General features: G+C 41.5%; 1 protein-coding gene across 4 annotated transcripts in view; it reads left to right on the top strand.

The window, feature by feature from the left end:
* The window catches only part of plcg2 (phospholipase C, gamma 2), a 117,847-nt gene that overhangs the window by 35,817 nt on the left and 59,146 nt on the right, over positions 1-22,884 (top strand). For all 4 annotated transcript variants that reach the window (XR_009809549.1, XM_061919959.1, XM_061919960.1 and 1 more), the window contains exons 17-20: positions 9,531-9,700; positions 9,803-10,003; positions 22,167-22,289; positions 22,369-22,549. Coding sequence is in view for 3 of the 4 variants with exons in the window: in XM_061919959.1 (XP_061775943.1) it covers positions 9,531-9,700; positions 9,803-10,003; positions 22,167-22,289; positions 22,369-22,549 (675 nt within the window). In the remaining variant the exon portion in view is untranslated. The remainder of the gene's footprint in view (positions 1-9,530; positions 9,701-9,802; positions 10,004-22,166; positions 22,290-22,368; positions 22,550-22,884) is intronic.

Genomic DNA, 22,884 nt, shown 5'->3' with positions numbered 1-22,884 from the left:
AGCAGCAGGTGGTATCTACGGAGAAGCCACTGAAGCAGCAGGTGGCGTCTGTGGAGGACCCACAGGAATCAGCACAGGAGGTAGTGTCGGTGGCCATGCTTGAAGGAAACGGTCTGGTTGGACATAATGGTGATGGCGGCCATGCAGGAGGTAACGGCTTTACTGGCTGGGTGTAGGATTGGCGGCAACTGCCGTTGTGGACAAAGCTTTACCTCCCACTCGCACAACTACCAGGACTAGTCGCCCCCATTAAAGACGCTGTCTCTGGTTTGAGGGGGGAGCGTTTCACCCACAAAAAAAGAGTGGGTGGGCTTTGAGAAGCCGAGATGCTGTTATTGGCGGGGTCTGGACTTTGGGAAGTCGGGGTGCTAGTATTGTTGGGGACTGGGCTTTCGGTAGCGGGGGTGCCAGTATTAGCTTAGGCCGGGGTTCGGCTGTCACCCCCGGGCCTTGGCCGCAATGGATAACCGCCCAGGCCATGTAGAGTGAAGTGAAATTAATTATATTTATAAAGCGCTTTTGTCTAGAGACTTAAAGCGCTTTACATAGTGAAACACCTTATCTATATCCTTTAGGCTACATTTTAAACCAGTTTAGGTGGCACTGGGAGCAGGTGGGTAAAGTGTCTTTCTCAAGGACACAACGACAGTGACTAGGATGGCAGAAGCGGGTATCGAAATTGCAACCCTTAAGTTGCTGGCACGACCGCTCTACCAACTTAGCCACACATTGTGGAGGTTTGTTCCGAGAAGCCACCGGGGTCAGGCTTCGTCTGCGTCGACGACGTGCTGGAGAAGCACTCGGCCAAAACGTGTCTGCTGGACACAGTCTCCAAGTCTTTCTGCGAGTAAAGCCATGCTTCTGCCCTCAAAAATGATCTTCTGCCAATACCTCATCTCCTCCTCACTGAAGTCTTTCATGGTACCACTATCTGGTTGGGACGCTGTGACGCTGGGGTCGCAATGTAGTGGTAATGCCAATGTGCAGACAAAACAGAAGACAATTGCAGCAAGAAAAGTACTGAAGCATAGAGAAGGGTATGCAATAAAAAACAACTAAACAGGCTTTAAAGTAAACTAAAGACCAATGTTTTTATATGAGAGCACAGCGTATGTGTGTGCTTTTTAAAAGGCGAGGCCTGTTGTCCAGTGACGTGTGATGTCATCGAGGGTTTCAATGGAGCTATGTTTGTTAGCTTTAGCAGTTAGCAGCGGAAGTTTGTCGGCTCTGATGCTAGCTCCTTTGAGTATTTTTACGGGATTGTGCTACTTCTGGTTAATGAAGAGATTGAATTTGCTTTAATGGCTGTCATATGTTCTTGTCAACAAACGGTGTATTGTTTAGATGGCAAATTTGTCATTTCAATCATTGATTCCCATTGGGTACGTGTGTGTATGTCGTCTGCTGTGTCACATAGTGATGGTGACTCTTCCTATTTGATATCAAGTTCATTTTAGTGCGGTGCTGCTTTCACTAGAAAAAACATACTCATCCTTGGGGTCACGCTGCACAACACTCACCAAACCATGACAGAAATGATCCAACAAGTGAGTGACCCCGCAAAGATGTTGTCTATGGCCCAGCGACTTGACAAATTTTTTGCCCTGATGGCCATATTGAAGCGTTCTTCAGCTTCTCCTCAGGCTCCCTCCCACCCATCCATGTCGTCTGTTGGTTTCTCTGGGGATGTTTGGAATCCATCCCTTGAGGGGGTGGGGTCTGGAGGGCACAGCTACTTCCTGCTCCATTGAAGCCTCATAAATAATGATAGATGGGTTGTAATTGAATAGCACTTTTCTACCTTCAAGGTACTCAAAGCGCTTTGACACTATTTCCACATTCACCCATTCACACACATATTCACACACTGATGGCGGGAGCTGCCATGCAAGGCCTTAACCACGACTCATCACAACTTACCACGGATTTTCTACCATGAATTGATTAACGTGGACCCTGACTTAAACAAGTTGAAAAACTTATTCAGGTGTTACCATTTAGTGGTCAATTGTACGGAATATGTACTGAACTGTGCAATCTACTAATAAAAGTTTCAATCAATCAATCAATTCTACGATGCCACTATCATGCCTCCCTGTTTGGATGACCTCATCTGCAATGTCTCTACCAGCATTCCTTTCTGCTCCGGTGAGGTCATCCACAACGCTACTAAGCCTCCCTGATTGGATGACTATCCAGCATTCATTGTATTAATAATGATTATTTTGAGTTCAATAGCAAGTCCAACATTTTCAACTTTACTCTGTTTAGAGTATTAACAATGCCCTGGTAATATAATGAATATATAGTGATATACTTTATTTGTACAGTATATCACTATTTTATCACACTTTTATTTATTTTGGGATCCAAGATGGCAGCCCTAAGCCTGATTGCAGCCAGCCACTCACCCCAATTCATGTGGTTTTTTGTTTATCTATTTGTTTGGTTGTACCAAAGTGTCTTGCTATCAAACCGGACCATTTACAGATCTGATCTGAGAGCGCTTTTTGACATCCGTGCCTCAATGGAGGAAAACTTTGTTTGGTGCGAAGAGCAAAAAACACCGCCAAACAAAACTATCGCCAAACGATTTTGTTATTCCCTTCGGACCCTGGAGTAACACCAATTTTACAAACCGACGGACTCACCGTAGAGGCGGAGGTAGATGCCGAGGACATCGCGCAGGCAGAGCGGTGAAAAATAAACTTTCTCAAATGACGACCCATTTCTCGTCTCCCATCTACCCCCGAGCTCACCGTTTACGGGAAAGAACACTTACCTCGTCAGCGAGTGAAGTCACCGTGAAAGTCGGTCTGCTAATCTGTCCTGTGTGAGTTTATTTCCAAACAACAAGTAGAATTCTTCGCGATCACGTAATCAAGGCAAATCCCCAGGGATTATTCCTCTCTCAATGAACTGTGCCCACCTGGCTGGAGTTACCACGGCAACCCGAGACACGGATTGCGGGGCGTGGCCTTCATGTACAATGACAACTACAGCTGTTCTGTGTTAAACTGCCTCACACACTCCAGTTTCAAAGCTCTGCTGGTGAAAGTGGGCTCGTCTGACACCCTCCTGGTTCTGACCATCTACCGCCCAACGGACAGCAAGTTTTTCAAGGAGAGCAAGAATTTTACAACTCAAATCTCAGACCTCCTCGGTAAAATCATCCCCAACCATGACAGAGTGCTGATCTTGGAAAATTTCAACATCCACGTTGGTAATCTCACACAGGGCTTTGAATGTGAATATATAAACCGGATAGACTCTTTTGGTCTCACCCAACACGTTTCTGTCCCAACCCATAAAAAAGGTCACACCCTTGATCTTGTCCTCTGTCAATCTCCCTGTCAGCAATATGGAAACCATGCCAGCCCACAATGACTGTGACCATTATGCTGTGGTGTTTCAAAGCTCTTTGTCTCCCCCCTCCACTAACACGCCTCTCACGGTTTATCAACGCCTCTGCTTTTGTTGCCGCCCAAAACACCAGGACAGGTGAGACGCTGTCATCAAACCCAGAGGGCTTTACGTACGTGTTAAACTCCACCTGCCCTTCTGTTCTGGACTCTATTGCCCCTCTCAAGCTGAAAAAGCCCAAACCCAAGACTACGGCTTGGCTCAACGAGACCTCCAGAGCAGAGAGGAGAGGCTGGATTCAGGCGGAGCGGGGTTGGATGAAAGATGACCTGCAGGTCTTTCTTAAGATATTGAAGGATAGACAGAAGAGCTACCACAGGGTGGTTAAAGCTGAGAGAGACAAGTTATTTGCCAGTCTCATTGTCAATGCTCCAAACTCCAGAATTCTATTAAGTTGTTTGCCCTCCAACCACTGTTATCCAGGATGCATCTCCTACAACAGGGGCTGGCAACCCGCGGCTCCGCAGCCGCATGCGGCTCTTTGATCTCTGATGTGGCTCAGCTGTTAAATTGCCGACCCCAACGATTATTCCGAGAGGTTCCGGAATTTAGTGCCTCTCTCAGGAATCACCCGGGGGTAACATTCTCCAATTTTCACCTGGACTTCAATTCTGAGGGTGTGCAGTGGTGGCAATGCCTTTAACCTCCTCTACAACATGTCGTTGCGCCCGCTTTTACATCACGCGATCTGCGTGTTGGCTGGTCACGTTTTATATTCAACCCTTGGTAACACACGAAAGTGACTGCAACGCATAGTTAGTCAACAGCCATACAGGTTACACTGAGAGTTGTAATATAAACAACTTTAACACTCTTACTAATATGCGCCACACTGTGAACCCACACCAAACAAGAATGAAAAACACATTTTGGGAGAACACTGGCACTGTAACACAACATAAACACAATATAACAAATACCCAGAATCCAATGCATCCCTAATCTTCCGGACTACATTATACACCCCCGCTAGCACCAAACCCCGCCCCCGCCCAACTCAACCGATGCACGGATAAAGTAAACACCATCAGAAGTAACATCCCGCTTTCCACCCAGGACTTAGCTGTTACTCTGAGGTCCTCATCCAAATTCTCCATGTTCAGCTCCATCTCCCTTTTATCCCTCTTTAATGGCCACCACCTTGAGAACAGCCATATCTCCTCAGGACCCCGTCCCTGCCCTCCTCCTTTACGAGGTTTTTAATGCAGTACGTCCCCACCTCTTGTCCATCATCAACTGCTTCCTGGCCACAGGTATGTTCCATCATGCCTAAAAGAAGCAGTGGTCCAACCCCTTCTTAAGAAAGCCACCCTAGATCCCACTCACCCCAGCAACTAGAGACCAATCTCAAAATTACCATTTCTGTCTAAACTGTTAAAAAAGGCTGTCCTCAGCGAGCTGCAGCTCTATCTCCAACACAATAACACTGGAGAAATTTCAGTACGGATTTAGGGCCGGCCACTGCACTGAGTCCGCCCTCTTGAAGGTTTTAAACAACATTATCCTCATCACTGACTCTGGGAAATGTGCTGCACTGGTTCTCCTTGACCTCAGTGCAGCGTTCGATACTATAGACCAGGGGTCTCAGACACGCGGCCCGTGGGCCAATTGCGGCCTGCGAGACGTTATTTTGCGGCCCGCACCGTGATATATAAATTTAATGTTAGTGAGGCCTGTGAGTTTAATATGAATGGCGCTTGACGGCGTTATATTTGCCATAACTGCCAATCATCCTGATTTTTCTTGGAGACTCCCAAAATTCAATCATTCCAGAACAATCATTGACTAGAACATCTGTCGGTTCTCTCCCAACCAACAACGTTCAAAGGGTGCCATTATGACACTGCCTTTAACGCCTTCTATAATCTGGACTAACAGCGTTTCAGCCCAGCCATATTTTATACTTGGATCTTGGACACTCACCTCATCGAGTGCACCGTTTTATTCTTCAAACAGCGTGCTGGCCAACCACATGTTGTACATAGCTCTTGCAAACGTAGGTCAAGGACTGCAAGGCATACTTGATCAACAGCCATACAGGTCACACTGAGGGTGGCCGTATAAACAACTTTAACACTGTTACAAATAGGCGCCACACTGTGAACCCACACTAAACAAGAATGACAAACACATTTTGGGAGAACATCCGCACCGAAATTCAGAAATCACTTGGAAAAATCGTGAGGGTTGGCCATTCAAAGAAGGTCTATTCATTAAAGAGTGCATGTTAGATATATTAACAAATCTTTTCTTGCAGCCCAACCTCACCCAGTTTCTGCATCCAGTGGCCCTCAGGCAAAATGAGTTTTACACCCCTGCTATAGACCATACTGAACTCCTGGACCACCTCCAACATCTGTTTGGCATCACTAACACAGCCCTGCCCTGGTTTACGTCCTACCTCAACAACAGAACCTTCTCTGTCAACATTGCCAACTATTCCTCCCACTGTACCAACCTCACCTGTGGGGTCCCCCAGAGCTCAATCCTGGGTCCCATCCTGTTCTCCATCTACATGCTCCCTCTCAGCCAAGTCATTCATTGCCATAAAATTTCCTTTCACTGCTACGCTGACGATATTCAAATCTATCTTCCACTCAAGACAGACGATCCCTCTGGGCTGGACCTTTTGAAGGACTGCTTGCAGGACATAAAGGTGTGGATGTCACAAAACTTCCTGCAGCTCAATGACACCAAGAGTGAAATTCTTCTGTTCGGCAACCCCACCTCGGTCAGTCAGATCAGAAAGAATTAGGGAAGTTTGGCCACTCTTGAAAAAACCCACGTCAAAACCCTTGGGGTCATATTCGACCCAGACCTCAAGTTTGACAAGCAAGTGAACTCTGTGGTGAGATCCTGTTTTTTCCAACTGCACACAATAGCCAATAGATCAAGTCTTTCCTCTCCCCCAGTGACCTACGGAGGGTCGTGTTGATGCTCATCTTCTCCAGACCGGACTATTGCAATGCCCTCTATGTTGGAGTCCCCGACAAGACCATCCATAGCATGCAACTAGTACAAAATTCAGCTGCCAGGCTGGTGATTGACAAAAAAATGAGGGAAAACATTTCTCCCATCCTCTCCTCCCTTCACTGGCTGCCAGTGAAGCGCTGAGGGAAATTTAAAATCTTCACATATGTATTCAAAGCGCTCAATGGTCTCGCCCCAGTTTACATCAAATATCTCCTGGACCAATCAACCAGCTCAAGGTTTGGTCGTTGCCTTAGATCTGACAACCAGATGACCCTGAAGGTGCCACGGCCAAACCTAGTTACGAAGGGAGACTGCGCTTTCTCAGTGATGGCACCTAGACTATGGATTAAGCTCCCTCTGAATGTCAAGTCCGCCACCACTCTGGACTCTTTTAGAGCACAGCTTAAAACTCACCACTTTACCGCAGAGGAATTTTGATTTATGTGTTCACTGTATGTATTAAATGTTTTTATTAGATTCCTTTCTGTGCTCAGTCTCTTTTTCAGTTTTTTGGTTTCTCTACTCAGGCTGCGCCCTGGGCTGATGTAACAGTTGGTTGGGGGGCATATAATAAATTAAAATAACATAACATAACATAACATAACATATATCAAAGTATATAAGCAAAGTATTTATGATATATATGAGTATAATATAATGATATTATATTCCGGAAGTTCAGAGATACGTGCCTGCATGTAGCAGCTAAAAGACGGCAATTTGACTAGAACAGGGGTCGGCAACCCGCGGCTCCGGAGCAGCATCCGGCTCTTTAGCGCCGCCCTATTGGCTCTCTGGGGCTTTTTCAAAAATATAGGAAAAATTGACATGATGAGGGGAAAAAAACATATTTTTTGTTTTAATTTGGTTTCTGTAGGAGGACAAACATGACACAAACGTCCCCATTTGCTATAAAGCACACTGTTTGTATTAAACATGCTTCACTGATTCGAGTATTTGGCGAGCGCCGTTTTGTACTACTAATTTTGGCCGTCCTCGAACTCACCGTATTTTGTTTACATGTATAACTTTCTCCGATGTGATTTATGCCACTCTTTTTTCTGTCTCATTTTGTCCACCAAACTTATAACGTTGCGCATGAATGCACAAAGGTGAGTTTTGTTGATGTTATTAAGTTGTGTGGAGTGTGCTAATCAGACATATTTGGTCACTGCATGACTGCAAGCTAATTGATGCTATTTAGGCTAGCTGTATGTATATATTGCATCATTATGCCTCATTTGTAGCTATATTTGAGCTAATTTAGTTTCCTTTAAGTCCTCATAATTCAATTTATATCTCATGACACACTCTCTGTATGTAATATGGCTTTTATTTTTTGCGGCTCCAGACCGATTTGTTTTTGTATTTTTGGTCCGATATGGCTCTTTCAACATTTTGGGTTGCCGACCCCTAAACTAGAACATGACAAAACCGAGAAAAGAAACAAAGGTTTGGAACCTAATAAACAATCCAGAAGAACACAAAGAAGAAGGAGAAAACATGTCGATAGGAAAAGTTGAAGCAGAACTGGAAGAGATATAGAAATCGCTCAGCCACATTAGCGCGCCTGCTAAACAGAAATCCATGCTGCAGATGCTAGTGAATGAAGTAAAACAACTACAGCAAGTTGATGGAGACGAATGCTAAAATTGACGACATGGAGAGACAAATTGAGGAGCTGCAACAGTACACACAGATGGAAGATGTGATAATAACGGGCCTGGAAACATTGCACTGTTCCTATGCTTCCACGGTTGGGGGGTGGGGGGAGAAGCTGGAGGAGACACCCCAACCGAGGAGCAGGAAACACTGAATGACAAGTGTTAAAGTTCCTACAAGCTAAGCACATCAACATACAGAGCTCCTGTGTTGCGGCTTGCCACACGCTTCCCAGGAGGGACAGAAACAAAAAACCTGCCATAATCATACAGTTTGCAAACCGAATGCATAAAGTTAAACTGATGAAACAGGGCAACAAGCTAAAGGTAACGGTGGTGTTCTTGAACGAGCAACTCACCAAAAGAAATGCTGATATTGCCAGGCATGCATGCATATTAAAGAAGCAGAACAAGATATAAGGAACGTGGACATGCAATTTAACACAATAAGGCCAAACAGACAAAGATCTAAGCTTCACAACCTTGGTCTGAACACTTTCCTCTGCTACTGGATTTTGGACTTTTTAACAAATCGCACACGGTACGTGAAAATAGGTGAGCACATTTCTGCCACGCTCATCATCAACACCGGTGCCCCACAAGGTTGTGTGCTAAGCCCTGTGCTCTTCACCCTCCTCACACATGACTGCATAGCCTCTTCAACATCCAACCTCACTGTCAAATATGCCGGCGACACCACGGTGCTTGGGCTCATCAGCAACAATGACGAGACAGCATACAGGGCAGAGGTCTAACAGCTGGCTTCATGGTGTGCTAAAAACAACTTAGTTCTTAACACTAACAAAACCAAAGAACTAATTGTAGACTTCCGCAGGAAATGGCAGAAAGAACACCTTCCACTCGTAATTAATAACAATCTCGTAGAAAGGGTGAAACAATTCCAATTTTTAGGGGTGACCATAACAGAAGATCTATGCTTTTATTAAAATTGTTTGTTTTTCTTACATTCTGCAATTTGGCGTCCCACTGGGTGTGAGTTTTCCTTGCTCTATGTGGGTTCTTCCGAGGATGTCGTAGTTGTAGTGGTTTGTACAGTCCTTTGAGACATTTGTGATTTAGGGCTATATAAATAAACATTGATTGGTTGATTGATTGATTGAATTTGCCGCCCATTCCAAAGGATGGCACCCCAGGCCTGTTTTGCTTGAAAGTCATCCCTGCCTCCACTGACAGTAATTTGGATAAAACTGTTAACTAATTCTAACCAATAAATGACGGAAAATATATATTTTTAAAGTTCCTGCATGAAATTCTGACAATAACATTCAATTTGTGTCAAAACGTTAGTCTCTTTTTCAATGTTACTTTATATTATTGTGAAAGTGGGCTCCCTGCCAATCATGGGGAAGATGACAGAGCATCGCCTCCCCATTGGAGGGAAAAGTATATAAAGCGAAGCACTGCTAGAAAGATCATGACATACATTATTTACCCCTATTGTGTGTTTCCCAGTACCAGGACCTGCAATGTGAGGACACGTGGTTCCATGGTCACATAAAAGAAGGCAGACAAATGGCAGAGCAACTGATCCATGACTACTGTACAGACATGAGAGGAAGAGACGGAACCTTTTTGGTCCGACAAAGTGATCGTGTTGCTACAGACTACACTCTCTCCTTCTGGTAGACTTGACTTCATCTATACTCATAGCTCTCGCTTTGATTTATCTCTATTCATTGTTATCTGCTCTCAAGTTGACTGTGTGGTATTTAAATGTGTCCCAGGCGCAGTGGGAGAGTCCAGCATTGCCGTATTCGATCTTTTTCAGAGGGACAAAACACAAATTACTACCTGACTGCAAACCTGCACTTCACCAGCGTATATTCGCTGATTCAGCACTACAGAGAGAACCCTCTACGCTGTCAAGACTTTGAGCTGCGTCTCACTGACCCTGTACCACATCCCAATCCACATCTGCAACAAGGGTTTGTCAACATCTACTACATTTTCTATATATAAATTATAAAACATTTACAATTCCTTGGTAGAAACAGTACATTATATATAAAATGTTTGTATCTACAAATAAACGCTTAAGAACTTTCATCCTAAAATAGACCTTTATAGTAAAATGTATTAAAGATGTCCAAATCATAGGATCAGATCGGGCCAATATCTGCCTTTTTTAATTTATCGGGTGATGAGCTGTCGAGCCCAGCTAATCTTCACCACAGATATGTGCCAATGTTTACATTCGAAAGATTGTACCCATGTAAAATATTCCTTCAAAAAGAATGAACGCTCGTGCATGTGTTTAACATGCAGGGGTTGCATGAATTTTAAAAGGCTGCATTTCTGCCAGAACACCTGCTAGAATTAGAGAGCAAGCTGCAACGCATGTGTCATCTATCCACATTGCAAATATGCTTCTCAGATACTAAACATCACCAACCACAATGGTGGAAAATAAACAGTTTCTTCCAAATTATCATTATCACTGGAGGACTAGAGGACAAGGAATATAACTAAGCATGTGCACTATTTTGAATTTTTTTCTATTCAATAAAAAACTGTCCAGAGAAACTAAAGTACATTTAAATATTTATGAGTGCTCAAATAACAGATTACAGATTACAAAAGAGAAGTAATTTTTGCCGTGGAAAGGAGAACAGCGAGAGAAAGAAAGAGAGAGAGGGGGGGGGGGGGGGGGAGAGAGGAAGAAAGAGAACTATTACACAACTTTATAATATATATAACTTTATATATATATACATTTTAGGAATAAGAGGAGGAGGGCGAATACCAGCTCTATCTGATTGTGAATAGGAATGTTTTGATTAAGCACTGGGATGGCAGTTAACAACATCAATAATAAAACAAACCTACTTGGAGGATAACATTTGATAGAAAAGTCCATAAAATGCATAGGCCATAAAAGTGTCTTATCTTCGAACAAAAAACAGACCAATGTAGTGAAGACAACGACGCACAAACTGACATAAGAACTGCCACATGGGACCAATTAAAAGCCTAAAAAAACAAATATGGCCACAGCTGATATTAAAGCTATTAATACTATGCAGACCAAAAAAGCATTCCCCCTGAAAACCTCCCCCTAATAATGGAAATTTTTCCTTTGATTTGGCCATCACTGTCCGAATCGAGATGGTCGGGTCATCCAGTACAGTTTCCCTGTCAGAGCAGTAGGGTCTAATGTTAACCTTTGTGTAGGCAATAATACACATGTACACATCATAAACACGTCATGAAAGGGGATCGGTGTCACATTTGACAACATCACACAAGTCAAACAGGGACGTCATAGCCAACCCCCTTTACACCCCTATATAATTTTAAGCATTTATCTGACGCGACTGCAGAGTGCACACATTGGACAGCCGACACGATGCCAAGAGTTCCAATAGTTGGACGGTGAAGGTCGGACATGTTGAACAGGGGGTGAAGGTTTTCGTCAGGGAGGTTCCTAGAAAGCGAACGAAAAGATGGATCGTCTGTTTCAGCCACTAGTGTGTGTGCGCCTGTGTGGCTTGGCTTTCCTGTAACCTATTGAAGCATTCATCTATGGCCTAGGAAGCAGAGCAATTACTCCTGTTGTGTGCAAGCTAACAATGTATGCTAACAGTGTACTATCATGGTCGTTGCAGCTGTTGTTGATGCTCAACAAGGTTAATGTTGAAAACCCCAAACTGTTGGTTGGTAACCCTTGCGAGTAACCGCTTTGAGGATGACAACTCTTTGTAGGTTTGCCCGACGCCGCAGGAAGGTGTTTTTTGTAGTTGTCGTGGTCGTTGCTGCAGACGTCGTCGTGATGAGTTGTCACACTTCAGGCAGGAATGAGCTGTTTGATGTGGTAATGGCTTGCAGTGTGCAGTTGGATCCAACATGTAAATCTGTAATGGCATCAGTGTGTGAATGGGTAAATGTGGAAGCGTCAAAGCGCTTTGAGTACCTTGAAGGTAGAAAAGTGCTATACAAGTACAACCCATAATAAGAGAAACAAGGGTACATGCTCCCACCCAAGGTAGGAAGGCTAACAAAATTCAGGCGGATGGCTTGCATGTTAGACACATAAGGTTTGGGAGGCTCGGCATGGTACGGACCAAGCATGTCCTTGATGTCCCCCAATTTTAGTCACATTATTAGTCCCCACCCTTATACATATCTCCCTCATGCTACAGTACACACATCAGAAGGGACTGGAGGTCTGCTGTAATGGTTAACCTTCTAATTTGAACTAGACAGTAGACACTCTTGGGGCTTTATACACTCCCACGTCACCTGGATGGGTGGGTTAGGGTTTGGGGGTATGGTAACCTGCCATTCCCGTGCAGAGTTGAATTGTATTTTATTCAATTTTTTTCATAGAATTGGATGGGGTGGTCAGTTGGTTGGCTCACTTCTGGTTTATGTGGAATCATACCGGTTTCAATTCCTGTTGGGCGTTGTCTGTGCCTGTCTGTTCCAGCCTCGCTCTATGGGGTCTGTTTCGGTAGCTTGATGCGGGGGCAGCGCAGCCCTCTTGTTTGGTGTGGGTGCTGTGTCTTGGTTGTTTTGGGTGGTGGTGTGTTTGTGCGGTTTGGAGAGTCTCTTGTTTGCTTGTCGGCGTTTGGGCTTACTGGCGAGCCGGCGTTCGGGTGTCGATGGTCTTGTGGGCGTGTGGCTGTGGGTTGCGGTTTTTCAGTCGCTTTGATTTGATCGAGAAGTGCTGGTTGCCCAGGATATTGCAGCCGTTGTTTCTGCTGCTGTATGTTTGTGGTGGGGTCACCGTAGCTGCTGGATTCGGTGCGGGGGGTGGCCAATGCTGTAGTTTGTGGCAGCGTGTGCACTTGGTGGTTGTCAGGGCTGGCAAACTTGCCAGCTTTGTTCTCGTTTATTGTCATGTTGGCTGGCTTGTCGAGTGTCAGCCCGCTGGTGGGTTGGGGCGGGCTTCATGTCCGGTTGTGGGGAGTCTCTCTGGGCCCCTCAGGGCTCAATGTCCTGTCTTTTTGCCCAAGTGGGGCGTGATCAACCAGCAACCACGGGACAACCAGCCCCTAAGCTGGCTTTGGGGCTGGTTGTCCCCTGCTTCTCACGTGCCTTGTTCTCTGCCGGGCGTGTCTCTGTGGCCTGCTGCTGGCCCTGCCGGGCAGCACCAAGTTTACTGCTGCATGAGGCAGGTGGTCCCGTGTTGCCTGGGCACGACAACTGCTGTTTTGGGTTGAGCTCTCTGGGATGTTGTACTTACAAATTCACATATACCGTATACTCACATACACACAATTTTTTACACATATATACACACATACATATATTCATTCATTAATACATACATACACGCACATTGGTACTTACCCACATACATAGGTTAATACGCTCCCACATACATACACAAATACAGTACATACATACACAATCACGGTACATACATCCACACGCACATTCATTTTACAAACATACATATACACGTACCGCACATATACAAGCACATATACATACATTCATACACTCATGTATATAATCACGTTTCATCAAACATATATTAACGTTGTTCCCCTAGGAGTAACTGAGTAAAACACGGCACATGGACAAAGTTTAACCTATTGTTACTATAACATTCTACAAGGTTAATACAGTTTGCTTCTCTTTCTTCCCCTCCATTTTTACCTGCTTTCTTTTCAAATTGAAGTTATCATTACATATACAGTATGTATTGTTGCATTTGAAACAGCTGTATTGTTAATGATAGAGGAAATGATTGTTATTATTCATTATCAATAGTGCTATTTCTTTTTGTATTATTTTATTTCCACTTGTAGTCCAATACTGTTCATTGTCATGTCCGTGTTATTAATATTTACTTTTTAATTTTCCTGAAGGAACTCTCTTGAAGGAATCAATACAGTATTATCTATCTATCTATCTATCTATCTATCTATCTATCTATCTACACCAACTGCTTCTTTGCTATCACCTTTGGTATCTTATTTGTACATTTCGTATTTGCTGATGCTTTTTGGTTGTTGTTGTTGTTGTTGTTATTGTTGTTGTAAAGATATTTTATTAGATTTTACAGTTAAAATGACAGTCACATCCACTCATACACACACACATACACACTTGAGGAGAGAGGTGCACATGAACTTTAACAACTCAAGGTTTAAAGTACAGACATTATTAGAAAACATACCCAAATATTGTGTATATATATATATATATATATATATATATACACATACACAAACACACACATATATATATATATATCCATACATATATATACATATATATATACCTATATCCATCCATCCCGCTGCGGCTCACGATCAGCAGGCTATCCAGATCACAGCAAAATGGATGAACATACCTCGGCATCAAGGATCCTCAGGAAGTGTTCACAAGATCACCTCCCGAGGGCCTGTCCACCGTACACACTTAGAGGAAGAAGAAGAAAAAAAGGAAAAGTTACAGGGCTTGATCAATACAAAACAATAATCACAAAAAAACAAAACAAAAAAGCAAGTAAACCATGACAAAACCATATCAGAGGTGACACAAGAAAAACAAGTGTAGTGTTGAATCAGTACAAAAGATAATAACAATAAAGAAAATTTAAAAAAGGAATACAACTACAAAAATATGGCAGTTTAGTTTTTCTTTAAATGTCTATAAGTTATGCTTCAATATATGTCAGTAAAGGTTTCCAGGTTAATTCCCATTTATTCATATTTGTAGAGTGTATAAATCTTATTTTTTCAAGAGTCATTACATTCACAAGTTCATTTAACCAGTTCCTGAAGTTGGATGCAGATAGAGTTTTCCAGTCTCTGAGAATGAGTCTTTTGGCCAAAACCGTCCCAAGCAGCAACACAGTTCTAATATGTTTTGGAAGCTTTTGTGTTTCTGAAAACCACCCAAATAAGATCATATCCCTATCAGGGGCAATTTTTCTCTTGATATACCCCCGAGTAAAAAAAGAAAATGCTGGACCAAAATGATTGAATAATTGGACATCCCCAAAACGAGTGAGACAATGATCCTTCAGCAGATTTACATTTATCACAAAGTGGAGATGTATCAGGATAAAATTTGTGTAATAAAACTTTAGAATAGTAAAAACGATGAATCACTTTAAACTGTATGAGCCTAAGTCTGCTGTTAATTGAGCACTTGTGAATTTGAGAGAGTGTCTGTTCCCATTGCTGATTGGGTATTGTTGTTCTTAGTTCCTGTTCCCATGCTCTTTTAACACTGTCTGCAGATGTCATGGGCATAATGAAGCAGCTGGCAAATTTAGCGATAAACTTTTTACTTGTGGGTGATAAATTTAATAGTTCTAAAAGAGGATGTTTTTCATTTTCCAGCTGAGACTTTGAAATGTTTTCTTTAATAAATGTTTTTACCTGCAAATAGCAAAACCAACTGAATTGGGACAAATTCAATTTGATTGGCAATTGCTCAAATGACACAAGACTGTCCTCGACAAAAATGTATTTTATGCATTTAATTCCATTTGAGTACCAGTCAAAAAATGTTTTATCTGTGATCGATGGAATAAATGCATGATTGTGATATATTGGTGAATACATAGTTACATTGGAAATATTCAATTGTTTTTTAATTGGAGAAATAATTTTGATAGAATTTCGTATTACAACACTATGACTTATTGATTTAATTGAAAAGACTGTTTTAGTAAAAAGTAGAGATAGCAATGATGTATAGGGTTTCACTAATGACTGCAGTTCCAATTTCAGCCATAAGGGAGCAGAATTAAGAGATTCATTATTTGGGGACCCCATCTTCCAATAGGTCAATGCGTTCAGATTTGATACCCAATAATAATTTTTGAACATTGGAAGACCCAGTCCCCCTTCCTCTGTAGATCTAAATAAGTGATTTTTGGATATTCTGCGTGTTTTACATCCCCACACAAAATCTAGAACTAAATATTCAAGTTTTTGGAAAAAATCTGCAGGAACTACAATTGGTAAATTTTGAAAAAGATAAATCAATTTTGGCAGAGTGATCATTTTGATGGCATTCACTTTGCCTAACATAGAGAGAGGTAGGGTCTTCCAATACTCAATACACACTTTCAGTTTCTCAAAGGCTTCAATAAAGTTCAACTTTAGTAATGATTCATAATTTTTAGATATTTTTAAGCCAAGATAGGATATGTAATTTTCTGCGACTTTAACTGGATTTTGACTGATCTCAACATTATCTTCTATGAACATAAGCTCACTTTTGGACCAGTTTATTTTATAACCAGATATTCTACCAAAAGAGTCTACATATTGTAAAAGAAGTGGTAATGCAACTTCTGGCTCAGTAAGTGTAACAAGTACATCATCTGCATAAAGTGAGATGAGACTCTCTGATGAGCCCACTGAAAATCCTTTAATATTAGAGTTCATTCTTAAACCAATAGCCAGTGGTTCGAGGGCCAAATTGAAGAGTAAGGGCAAAAGGCAGTCACCCTGTCTCACGCCGCGATGTAATTCAAAACTATCCGATATTACATTATTAGTTATGACATATGATTTTGGTGCAGAATAAATTATTTTAACCCATTTTATAAAATTTTCTCCCAACCCAAATAATTTGAGAACATGAAAAAGGCATACTTGGTCAATTGAATCAAAAGCTTTATGAGCATCCAGAGTCAGGACAGCAGCCTTTTTGTTTCCTGTGCAGTCTGAGTACAATACGTTCAGTAATCTCCGTACATTGCCAAAAGAAGGTCTGTCCGGGATAAAACCGACCTGATCTGGATGAATAATTTCTGTTATGTGGTTGCTTAACCTTGTTGCGAGTACCTTAGTTAGAATTTTATGGTCTAAATTGAGCAGGGAGATAGGTCTATAACTGGCTGGATCAAGTGGATTTTTCCCTTTTTTGGTATTATACATATATGGGCTTCATACAAAGAACTTGGAAGTTTATTGTTCACAAAAGAATCATTTAACATTCTAAGTATTATAGGGGATAGTATTTCACTGAAAGCTTGATAAAACTCCGCACCAAATCCATCTGGACCAGGGCTTTTATTCACGGAGAAAGATTTCAGTGTTTTTTGCAGTTCTTCAGTTGAAATAGTGTTGTCTAGAGAATTCTGATGATTTGGACTCAGTTGAGGTAGGTTTAATGATGTAAAAAAATCATTTAAATCATTAACCGATATAGCTGAATTAGATTTATATAATTCTGAATAAAAGTCTTTGAAGACATCATTGATATCCTGTAGATCTGTACATGTTTCCCCTGTTTTTGAGCATATTTTGTGAATAGCAGCTTTGGCTTGATCTCCTTTGAGCTGTCTAGATAGAAGTTTTTGTGGTTTATCGGATATTTCAAAATGTTTTTGTTTATTTTTCAGAAAGAGTTTAGATACTTCCCCATGAAGAAGAGAATTGTGTTCATTTTTCAGTTTCAGCATCTTATTGTAGTCAGACTGCAAAAGAGAATTTAAATGATTTTTTTCCATTTCTTCAATTTCTTTTTCTAATTCTCTCTGCCTTTTTATTGTTTCTCTTTGTTTTGAGATTTCAAATAAAATGATATATCCTCTCACAGTAGCTTTAAGAGCTTCCCCCAATGTGGAGTCTGAGACCTCTCCATTATCATCCACCTCAATAAAATATTGGATAATCTTGTTTATATACTCTTTAAAATCTTCATATAATAATAGTTGTGGATTAAATCTCCATTTTTGTTTGATTTTAAGGAGATCAATTTGAATCTGCAAACTCACAGGACTGTGATCTGAGATGATTCTACTATGGTACTCAGGATTACTGACATTGGAGAGGGCAGAGGCTTCCACTAAAAAGTAATCAATTCTTGTGTATGAATTGTGTACAGTCGAGTAAAATGAATACTCCCTTTTATTAGGGTGTTTTACTCTCCATATGTCTATGATATTTCTTGATCTCATAAGATTATTAATAGTTTTAGTTGAGTTAGCAATTACATAAGATTTAGTTGACAATCTATCTAAAGTGGGGTCCAAAAGGCAGTTAAAATCACCACCAATTTAGATATGAGAGGAGCTATCATCAACAAGTAGACCAAAGACTCGATGATAAAAGTTTGAGTCATCAGTGTTTGGTCCATAGATATTCAAAAAAGTTACTAGATAGGATGTAATGTGACCATTCAATAAAATAAATCTTCCATTAGGGTCAATTATTTTTGATGTAAGTATGAAAGGCACATTTTTATGAAACAAAATAGCTACACCTCTAGCTTGTGAAGTAAAGGGTGCATGATAAACCTGAGATATCCAGCTTGTTTTAAGTTTGTGTTGATTGTCTTCACAGAGATGTGTTTCTTGTAAGAATACAATATCTGCTTTTAAGGAATTTAAATGTGAAAAAACCTTCCCTGCTTTAATATTTTTGGCTAAGCCCCTAACATTCCATGAAACTAGTGTGATTTTTTTTCTTACAAGTTGACATTATATTGTTTTAGTTTTTTTTTGTTTTTTTTTGTCCTTACATGAAAAAAAAAAACCTTAGTAATTAGTAAGTTGAAATATGATTGTACATCTCTTTCCTCCACATTCATGCTCAGATTCACACATACACAACCCTCACACCCCATTATTTCCCCCTCCCTCGGTTCCCATCGTGTGTAGTTCAATGTTTTGGAGTGAAATCTCCATTGTGGTGATGTCCATGAGACGTAGTTTTGGACGATTCCCCAGTCCATGAGTCCCCCACCCCCATCTTCAGGCGCAGGGCACATGCTCGTAGCTGCGTTCATTGCCCTAAGCAATTAATAGCTCGGCAGTGAAGTGTTTTTTTTTTTTCCTGCGACCTCCGGTGAAATAAACCTCAGTGAAAAAGTGTATTTCTGCTTTTATACTTATCATAAGCCTTGTGTGGTAGAGCCATTATTGATGATTATTCACTAAAATGTTTTATAATAAAGGTCTTAGTGTCTGCAGGAGAGGTAAACCCCTTTACCTGGTCGTTGTACTCCACATGCAGGCGAGCTGGAAAACGCAGCATAAACTTGATTTCCTTCTCTCGCAGCATGTTCATTACCTCTCGAAAGGCCCGTCTTTGCGCTGTCACCTCGGCAGTGTAGTCTGGAAACAGGAAAACGCGCAGGCCGTTGTAGATCAGCTCCTGGCCGCGGCTCAGTCGAAGAAGTAGCTCCTTATCCTGGTAGAAGTGTATTCTTGCGATGATGCTCCTGGGTCGCTTGCCGTCACCATGGCGAGCCAGCGGGACACGGTGCGCGCGGTCCACCACCACTGGCTTGGAGAAGTTACTTGCTCCAAACAATTTTGGTATCAGGTCCGCAACGAAATCCGTAAGTCTTCCCTTTTCTTCTTGCTCTGATATCCCGACTATTTTTATGTTATTACGTCTTGAGCGCCTTTCCAATTCGTCTATTTTAGCTGCCAATTTCTTGTTTGAGTCAATTTTTTGTTCGAGCGCTTCAATGCGGCGCTCATGTTCGGAACCTTGCTGCTCCATGTCCTGCACTCGGTTGGTCAGTGCCGTCTGCTCGCTTGAAAGAGCCTCAAGTTTTTCCTCAAGCATGTCAAAACGTTTGTTTATAGACTCGAGTATCTTATCCAGCATCTTCTCCAAAGTTGATGACGCCATCTCAGTGCCAGCTTCAGGCTCGTTTACGGCCACAGGTGACTCTAATTGCTTCCCTCTTCGTGTCTTGGGCATAATCGTTGTTGTCTAATTTACCCAGACGGATAGGCATGCATATAATTGACCAAACGTTGTGAATAAAAAAAAAGCAGAATTAAGATAAAAAAAAAAAGCAGAATTAAGATTAAATTTTACAGTTTTCACCGGAGTAACTGCAGAGGCAAACTACTGCATGTGCATTTTAGCCACGCCCCGGAAGTCTGAGTCTTGTTGTTGTTGTTGTTGTCTTTCTGTCTTATCCCCCTCTCGTCCCTGCAATTTCCCCCTCTGTCCATTGTGTTGGCAAGAGATCTTGCGTTGAGGAACAGGATGGATGGCAGCACAGGTTGTTATGGTTTTCTCCTTGGCGGAGCAAGCAGTCCCTCTCTGCAGCCTTATTTCTGCTTATGCTCTTTCTGCCGTTGCCGTCGCTTTTGGGGGCGCTGACAACAATCCCCAGCCTTTCCACCAGCCTGGTTATTTCTGGTGGGATGTTGTAAATTGGGGTGGAAGCCAGCATATCTTCATTGTTTAGGTGAAGTCCAATATCAGTCAGTTCCTGAGGCATGTTCTAGATGTACACAGTTTCAAAGACTGGCTAAAAATTACAATTACAATTAAATACACAATAAAAGAAAAACTATTTTGCAGAGTTGCAGGGAGCCTCAAGGACCTGCGTGCGTATTTGCCGCCTACTCGAAGGAATAAGAAGGTACCCGCCATATCAGTTTGATTTTTAAAAAAAAAACAGTTTATACAGGTTTTATACAAACCCCGTTTCCATATGAGATGGGAAGTTCGGTTAGATGTAAATATAAACGGAATACAATGATTTGCAAATCATTTTCAACCCATATTCAGTTGAATATGCTACAAAGACAACATATTTGATGTTCAAACGAATAAACATTTTTTTTTTTTAGCAAATAATCCTTAACTTCAGCAAAACGTGACAAAGAAGTTGGGAAAGGTGGCAATAAATACTGATGGATTTGAGGAATGCTCATCAAACACTTATTCGGAACATCCCACAGGTGTGCAGGCTAATTGGGAACAGGTGGGTGCCATGATTGGGTACAAAAACAGCTTCCCAAAAAATGCTCAGTCTTTTACAAGAAAGGATGGGGCGATGTACACCCCTTTTTCCACAACTGCATGAGCAAATAGTCAAACAGTTTAAGAACAACGTTTCTCAAAGTGCAATTGCAAAAAATTTTGGGATTTTAACATTTACAGTCCATAATATCATCAAAAGGTTCAGAAAATATGGAAAAATCACTCCACGTAAGCGGCATTGCCGGAAACCAACATTGAATGACAGTGACCTACGATCCTTCAGGCGGCACTGTATCAAAAACCGACATCAATCTCTAAAGGATATCACCACATGGGCTCAGGAAGTCTTCAGTAAACCACTGTCACTAACTACAATTTGTCGCTACATCTGTAAGTGCAAGTTAAAGTACTACTATGCAAAGCGAAAGCCATTTATCAACAACATCCAGAAATGCCGCCGGCTTCTCTGGGCCCGAGATCATCTAAGATGGACTGATGCAAAGTGGAAAAGTGTTTTTTGGTCTGACGAGTCCACATTTCAAATTGTTTTTGGAAATATTCAACATCCTGTCATCCGGACCAAAGGAGAAGAAAACCATCCGGACTGTTATCGACGCAAAGTTCAAAAGCCAGCATCTGAGATGGTATGGGGGTGCATTAGTGCCCAAAGCATGGGTAACTTACACATCTGTGAAGGCACCATTATTGCTGAAAGGTACATACAGGTTTTGGAACAACATATGCTGGCATCTAAGCGTCGTCTTTTTCACGGACGCCCCTGCTTATTTCAGCAAGACAATGCTAAGCCACATTCAGCACGTCTTATAACAGCGTGGCTTTGTAAAAAAAGAGTGCGGGTACTTTCCTGGCAAGCCTGCAGTCCAGACCTGTCTCCCATCGAAAATGTGTGGTGCATTATGAAGCGTAAAATACGACTGAAGCTCTACATAAAACAAGAATGGGAAAAAATTCCACTTTCAAAGCTTCAACAATTATTTTCCTCATTTCCCAAATGTTTATTGAGTGTTGTTAAAAGAAAAGTTGATGTAACACAGTGGTGAACATGCCCTTTCCCAACTTCTTTGGCACGTGTTGCAGCCACGAAATTCAAAGTTAATTATTATTTGCGAAAAAAAAACAAGTTTATGAGTTTGAACATCAAATATCTTGTCTTTGTAGTGCATTCAATTGATTATGGGTTGAAAAGGATTTGAAAATCATTGTATTCCGTTTATATTTACATCTAACACAATTTCCCAACTCATATGGAAACGGGGTTTGTAAATAGAGGGTCACAGCTTCATCTCTCTATCAGTTTAGGGTTCTTTTGCCTCGAAAACGTTCAACACCCCTGATGTACGATTCGTGTGTCTTATATAAAAAAGTTATGAACTTTATGATGTGTTCACAATTGTGTTGTGTTTATGCCTGCCAGGTGGTTCTACAGTAATTTGAGCAGAGGCGAGGCAGAGGATTATCTGCTTCGAATTCCCAGAGATGGAGCATTTCTCCTCCGACAGAGAGTGGGAGAGCCTGACTCCTTCGCTATCACTTTCAGGTTGTGCTTATTTTTACGACTTGATTTAATTGATGATTTTTTCAAATACTGTATTAAAATACATTTCTTCCTCTGCCAGAGGTGACGGTAAGGTGAAACATTGTCGGATCCAGAAGGAAGGCAGTGTTTACCTGCTGGGGACAACAACTGAGTTTGAGAGCCTAGTAGAGCTAGTAAACTACTTTAAGAAGAAACCCCTTTATCGCAAGACCAAGCTACGATACCCAGTCACACCAGAACTTGTGGAACGCTTCAGCACAGTGAGTCACCTACAAACCTAAGAAAAGAGATGAAAATGAGTCAATAATAATGAATAACATAATGTTTTTTGTAATGACCTGTATGGCTACGATAGCATTAGCTTCTACATTCAACTTTGTTACAATCGCATTTACCGAACTTGTAGTTAAAATATGATTGAAAACCACATTTTATCGCTCATATTTCATTTAATTAATATGCGGTGAGAAACTATACATCGAGGATCTGATTTACAAAGATTCAAGTAACAAATATTAAATTTTGTACAGTAAGAAATAGTACGTACTATTAGTGGGTGTGTTGAAAATAATCTACTACAATTTATAACAAGTAC

The sequence above is a fragment of the Nerophis ophidion genome, linkage group LG14 (genome assembly GCF_033978795.1).
Source record: "Nerophis ophidion isolate RoL-2023_Sa linkage group LG14, RoL_Noph_v1.0, whole genome shotgun sequence".
Classification (NCBI taxonomy): Eukaryota; Metazoa; Chordata; class Actinopteri; order Syngnathiformes; family Syngnathidae; genus Nerophis; species Nerophis ophidion.
Note: the sequence above shows the minus strand (reverse complement) of the source record. Positions and strands in the feature narration are given on the sequence as shown.